Source organism: Brassica napus, chromosome C1, assembly GCF_020379485.1.
Source record: "Brassica napus cultivar Da-Ae chromosome C1, Da-Ae, whole genome shotgun sequence".
NCBI classification, from domain to species: Eukaryota; Viridiplantae; Streptophyta; class Magnoliopsida; order Brassicales; family Brassicaceae; genus Brassica; species Brassica napus.
The window spans coordinates 6,908,001-6,915,365 of NC_063444.1; the positions used below are offsets into that span (position 1 = coordinate 6,908,001).

General features: G+C 36.7%; 1 protein-coding gene across 1 annotated transcript; it reads left to right on the forward strand.

The window, feature by feature from the left end:
- The first annotated feature begins 4,775 nt into the window (after window positions 1-4,775).
- LOC106359470 (abscisic acid receptor PYR1-like) lies at window positions 4,776-5,672 on the forward strand. The gene has a single exon (XM_013799169.3). The coding sequence runs from the start codon at window positions 4,993-4,995 to the stop codon at window positions 5,566-5,568; it is 576 nt and encodes a 191-aa protein (XP_013654623.2). The 5' UTR covers window positions 4,776-4,992; the 3' UTR covers window positions 5,569-5,672.
- The last annotated feature ends 1,693 nt before the right edge of the window (window positions 5,673-7,365 follow it).

The following is a 7,365-nucleotide window of genomic DNA, read 5'->3' on the forward strand; positions in this document are numbered from 1 at the left end:
CACATATATGTGGTGGAATATTCGTATTTTCTTAAGATGGTTTGTGTATATGTCTGGTTTATGACCCTTAATCATTCAGAGGTGGGAATGTCTATGCTTACATGTATGGCCTGATGTAAATCAATATTTATATACATAATGTCCTTAAGCTTTAGGCTGGACGTGGGTGATGTACCATTAGTGAGAGCTTTAAAGCGTTCCAGCCGTGTATATTATGGTTGTAAACCATGGAATCCGAATTTATGATATGATCATGGACTGTGGGTTTTAGTCCTCTCTCCCCCTCATGAACATACTCATAATTTTGTAGTGCTTAGGACAGTGGAGCCTTAATTATTTTAGTGATTTTCCCTTTTGTGTACTTATAACACATTGTGAGATTTTATGGGATCACTTTTGTGCCTTAATTAATTTTTCATCATGTTTTGGATCAAGATGGCTAATCTGGTCATGCCATAAGTGTTTATTTCGTGGTGAACCATACTGGTTACCATGGCTTTATGCCTCTTTCATACTGATCCTTAGCATAGAATAAATCAGTAGAAAATATGGGTATAGGCATTCATAATGCTTTTAGGCGATTTTTCAAAAATCTGAAAGGAATCGTATTTTCTTTGCTCACTGGCTCAATGTAGAAAACATTGAAATTTTTCTTTATAACTCAATGGGTCTGAATAATGTCGTGTCTTTTGCCATTGTCAGTACCAATTAATTGATTTCAAGTGATTGTAGGAAGGTAAAGTTGAACCTATACAATCAAGATGAAGTTAAATCTATGCGAGAAATCAATCTATCAGTGAACTGACTCATTAGTCTACACCCAACAATTGATTTTATGTGATTGCAGGAAGGTAAAGTTAAACCTATACAATCAAGGTAAAGTTAAACCATGCATGAAATCAACTATCAGTGGACTGATTATCCTTTTATTAAGGTTTTATTTGTTATTTAATCAAGAATCATCAAGCAAGACCAAGCAAGATAATATATAAAAACAAAATCGTTTTTATTATTTCAATAACATAAATGAATAACAAATAAATCAAATCAGATATGAAAACATAAAATCAGAATGTCGAAAAATTATTCAATGTATAATCCGACCTCATGGTCCATGAGTGTCCACTCGGAATCCTCCTCAGATCTCTTCTTATCAAATGTGGCTTTATTAGCTTCAGGGATTTTCATCTCACTGTCTAGTACTTCATAATATATCTCCATGATGTCATTAAACCGTCTGATGTTATCCATCCTTTTCTGCTTCTTTTGCTCAATGTCTAATAAATATGAGAACATGTCATAATAGGTGGTGAAACCTTTGGCCTGATGTGATAACAACACTTCCTCTGAATGGAATGTGTCACGAGTTTTGTTTAACAAATCCTCGTTTGTTACCAATTCACCACATAGTCTAAGACTATAGGTGATTCTCATAAGATCAGAGTGATAATTGTCCACGGATTCATAATCCTGGAACCTTAGAGCTTCCCATTTTTTCTTGGATTCGTGCAACAATGGCTCACAGAATCTAGAATTCAAAAATGACCAGAGATTATGAGGATCATTAACATATCCAAACTCGTCTCTTAGGTCCTCACAGAGATGGTGTCGCATAATCATTATGGCTCTGTGTCTTTCACACGCAAGGGTGTCATTGCCATACTTGATGCACTTCCCAAGTCCTCTAGACTTCAAGACGGCTGAAGTGTTTATAGCCCAATCAAGATAATTATCTCCAGAGAGATCAAGGGCTTTGTAATCTGAGGGTATGAAACTCGACATCTGAAATCATTATTCAAAACAGGTCTTAATCAAGTAATCTTTTTGAAATTTTTCATGCTTCATATCAATGCCACACACGGACCAAAAGAAAAAAAAATTCTAAATGATGCATTTTCTTAAAACCATACGGTTTAAGGTGTGGATCAATGTATTTTTCAGATTTAAGGTCCTCTTATTTCAAACACAAGGTTTCAAGGCCTTTAGGGATTCTATCTTAGATGATCAGGAAAATGTTCCATATTTTCTTCATCCCATTGGATCGGATCATTTAGTATAATGATTTTTTTTCAGTTCAGATCAGATTTCTTGAAAACTATGAATGATCTATATCCCTAACAGTCGAGATTTCATGTTCAGTATGCAATATTAGTATGCAAACAATATGCAATCAAGCAAACCAATTCAATCATGAAATCAGGTTAGGGTTTTCGAAAAATATACCATATATTTATTATTATTATTATTTTTTTTCGAAAAATAATCAAATCAGAAATTATTGTTACTTAAAAAAAATAAATCAGGAAGATTTGATTTATTCAAGCAATTTATTATATACTTTCGATTTAAAAATAAATATATTTTCTCAGATATATCTCTGATATTTCGATTTTAAATATTAAAAAAAAATTTTTTTCAATCCTAATCAAGTTCTAGTCGTTATCAATCATCAGGAAAACAAATTTCTCAGACAAGAACAGGAGGTAAAACCTCGGATTAATTTATGAAACCATGATCAGATTTTCAAAAAAAATTATGTAACATGCAGTCCTTAACAGTTCTAGTTGATTCAGATCAGATAAGAACATTAAACAGGACAATAATGATAAGTTTAAGCAAGTAACAGTCGGTTTCTTTCAACATATAGCAGTCAGATTTTTTTAAAAAATTGTTTAACTTTCAATCCTAAACAGTTCTAATGTGAAACTATCATCAGGAAAAGTTTTAAACAATTTTAAAATCAGTTTCAGATTAAGAACAGGTTCAAAACAAGTTCAGGTTCGAGATTTTAAAGAGTTTATGGTTTCTGGTTTTATTTTATTTGCAGAGACATGTTGCTAAATATAGCTACATGGCTGCGGATGGGGGTATTTAATACTTTATGGGTTTTAGATGAGTTTTCGATGATACCTGAAAACTTTTGATGGGTTGATCGGTCTATCAGTTAGAGATCTTCCTGGTTAGCTGATGGATTGCTCGGAATTATTGTTTTTGTTGCTGCTTGTTGGAATAGGAGACTGGTATATGGTTGAGAGAGATTTTGGTTTCTGGAACAAATTTTCCGCCTGTATTGTAGCTGAGCGTGAGGGCGCGTCCAAACTCCGATTGATGCGGGGTTAGCGGGGTTGGCTTCGTCTCGTCAAGAGCTTTAATTTGGTATCTGCCTCGTCGTCTGGATCCACCGGAGTTGAGGGATAGAGCTGTTTGAAGTTCGTCGGGAATTAGGGTTTTTACTGCTCGGATTTATTTCTGGTTTTTAGGGTTAGGGTTTATGAGAGCAACGTCGTGCTGATAACGTGTTGTAAATGAAGTGTTGGGAAAATACTTCTGTTATTATTACTGTCGACCAGAAGGTCCATATATATACAAGGTATTAGACCGTCATAAGGTCATGTTTATCCTAACAAGATAAGGATAAGGATAAACACTATGTTACAGATATACATGGAATATATACTAGATAAACACATAGTCTCTGGTTGTCTTTATCATGTCCCGGATTGGGCCTGCAGTACGGGCTGGTCCATGGTCGATCATCATTTGGTTTATAACATGTATTTGACTGTGTATAATTTTAACATTTTTCAATACTACGTCGTTTTGGCACTAATTTTTTTAATGAAAAAAAAAATTGTTGAACACAGGGTTCGAACCTTGAACCTTAAACACTATGTGCATGCTATATAACCATCTCGGCCAACAAATATATTTGTTTACTTAACAAACGCAATTATATAGATTTCTAAATTCATTCCGAAATGACCTTGTTTCTTCTTCTTCCCTTGGACATGGGAGCTTGTGTAATGAATGTGGGGTGATCCTTTGATTGTTACTCAAGCATTTATTTTTTTCGATTTTCATGGGAGCTTGTGTAATGAATGTGGGGTGATCCTTTTATTGTTACTCAAGCATTTATTTTTTCGATTTTCTTTACTTATAGTTATTATCTCACATGTTTTGAACAACAATCGGAATGAGATTCACGTTTCCAGCTCATCTCCGCATTCTTCTTCGAGTGTTATCGTGGCCAGAGCAAAGAAGAAAGATATGATGCGCTCCCATGGCGATAGAAAAAAGAAATATATGCTGCGCTTTTATGGATCATCCCACATTCATTACGCAAGCTTTCATGTCCAAGGGAAGAAGAAGAAACAAGGTAATTTCGGAATGAATTTAGAAATCTATATAATTGCGTTTGTTAAGTAAACAAATATATCTGTTGGCCGAGATGGTTATATAGCATGCACATAGTGTAAAGGTTTAAGGTTTGAACCCTGACACATTTTTCATTAAAAAAATTAGTGCCAAAACAACGTAGTATTGAAAAATGTTAAAATTATACACAGTTAAATACACATATATACAGCCGAGTGTTATATTGCGGTTTGACTGGCACTTGGAGGCTTGACCCGTGGATTTTTGAGTTCGCGCATTAATTTGCAAAAAAAAAAACCACATTGAGATTTTTTTTTGCAGAAAATCTTAAATAATATAATATGTTTAATATGTCAAGTGGTCAAACAGAGAAGTTTTAGTGTATTGTTGGTTAATCAAATAGATACGCATGCAATATGTATCTTATGAAATATGTGGAATATGTATGTTTTCACAATACTTTATGAATGAAAATATTTAGCAATATTTCACTTTAATAAGATTTCAAACAATATATATAAATAAATTTAAATGTCCGTTTTCACACCCCCTTAACTCCCAGTTTTTCCTTCCAAATCCGACAAGTCAAGTCACTAGTCTAGAAGTATATAAAGGTTTTGAAACTCAACGTCAACTGAAAATTTAATAAAAATATATTCAGATTCCATATTTGCACTGCACTCTTCCAGTCTCACGTATGTTTCTTTATTTACCTTTAAATGTTTTGTTTATTTCCATATCTACCCTTCATTTTTCCTCAAATTCGATCTCTCTCCTCCCTCTGCTTCACCAATAAATACGTAGAGAGAGAGAGTTTTTGAGAACATCGTCGTCACCATGCCTTCCGAGCTAACTCAGGAAGAACGATCCAAACTCACCCAATCCATATCCGAGTTTCACACTTACCACCTCGGTCCCGGAAGCTGCTCCTCGCTCCACGCGCAGCGAATCCACGCGCCGCCGGAGATCGTCTGGTCAGTCGTCCGTCAATTCGACAAACCGCAGACCTACAAGCACTTCATCAAGTCCTGCTCCGTCGAGGAAGGATTCGAGATGCGCGTCGGTTGCACGCGCGACGTGATCGTGATCAGCGGGTTGCCGGCGAACACGTCGACGGAGAGGCTCGACATGCTCGACGACGAGAGGCGGGTGACGGGGTTCAGCATCATCGGAGGCGAGCACAGGCTGAAGAATTACAAGTCGGTGACGACGGTGCACAGGTTCGAGAGGGAGAGACGGATCTGGACGGTGGTTCTTGAGTCGTACGTTGTGGATATGCCGGAAGGGAACTCGGAAGACGATACGCGTATGTTTGCTGATACTGTCGTTAAACTCAATCTGCAGAAACTCGCGACGGTCACTGAAGCTATGGCTCGTAACGCCGGCGACGGGAGAGGTTCTCGGGTGACCTGAAAGAGAAAACATAAAATTATATATAAATGGAAAGAAAATGGAAAATCAATTTGTTTTTTTCTTTCTCTAAATTACTATATTGGGATATGTTATTTACGGTGGTCTTTTTTTTTTTTTTTTTTTTTTGAAACAATTACGGTGGTCTTTTATAGGATTCTACTATTTTGACTGTTCGCTTTTAACCTTATAGTTTACCTTTTGTCAGTGTTGAAAAATAGTCTTATTTATCTAAGAGCATTCCAACCCACCCTATTTTCACATCTATAAAGCATTTTAAGCTAAAATCACTCCAATGCATCTTTATTTTTGCCTCTAAAATAAAAATTGCTATTTTTTATTATATTTATAAATAAAAAAAATATCATTCTTCTATATTTTACTCTACATTTGGAGATCTCTATTTTAGAGAAATACATTGGAGTAAAACTCATCTCCAATATTAAGTTTTTCTATTTAGAGGTTAAAATAGGAAAATACATTGGAGAAGGTCTACGAAAGAAAATAACATTTATATATATACACACTTGTTTATTATTTTATTTTTTCCCATCTGATTTTTATTAAGAGCCAAAGCCCAAAGGCACAAAGTCCGTATCAAAAAAACCAAACACAAGGCTCAAACCAAAACAAAAAGGATCCACCAAAGCAACCAGCCCCAACAAGGGCAACCGAAAAGATAAGACGCCCGACAACAACACGCGTCCAAAGACTAGCGGGAGAGAAACACATGTTAATATCTCAGCCTAAGGAGACCACGTGTCGCGAAAGCTTCCACCTCATCACCGCTTTCGAGAAACAACGCCAGATAACTGAACCGACGGTTTACCGGAATCCACCATATCACACCGGAATAACACCGGAACCTCGAACCTCCACCGTCTTCATCGAGTTAGAAGACCACCGGACTCTACCGGGAAACTTGACCCCTACCACCGAAGAACACCTCCAACGAATGTATCGGAGGTTTTGGGGAATCAGACAGCTGCAACGCACATGCCAGAGCTTCGGAGAGCGTCAATCGATTTAAATCGAGAGCTCATCCAAACGATTTCATTAACCAGCCCCATAATCTTCGCTTCCTACCAACAAACTCCAATTGTGATTAATCATACGAATGGGCTCCAACTAACTGCCCCACGAGAAGATCAATCGACGGTTGAAACAGAAGACAACCGGCGATGATCAGGTCCGGGAGAACTCGGTAGAGAGCCAACGACACCGTCAAGGCTAAACCACCAGATACCACCGCTGGATAGTTTCACCAAAGAGAGCGCGAAACCACCAGAGTCTAAGCCGGCTACACAGCGTCAGAGAGACCGCCGTATACCAGAGTCGATATTCGTTAACCGGAAAGGTAAGACAACGACGGAACCACCGCGACTCTCTGTCTCTCAAAGGTTCTAGAGAGATAAGAGAGAGTCTACCATTCCTCATGCTTCCATTCCTAAAAAATTTCTTGACACTTCCAATCAACCTTTACACACTTGTTTATTTAAAAGACCAAATAACAATTTTATTTTTAAAATATATATTACGAAAAATTATCTATGTTTCAGAATTTTAAGTTTTGAGGAAAATAAATATACTACTGATGGTCTAAACCTTGGTTTGGTAAGTATATTCTTGTGGAGTCAGTCAAGACTTTCGTCTACGCAAACAAATTGTCATGAAAACCATACTAGAAAGGTCGATTATAAAGTTATGAATGGAAGGGCAGGACAAGTGCAGTTCTCCTGCAGGTGTAGTTTTTCCGCAATACATTTACCATTCACGTTTATCTGTTTGCAAAAGCAGTTT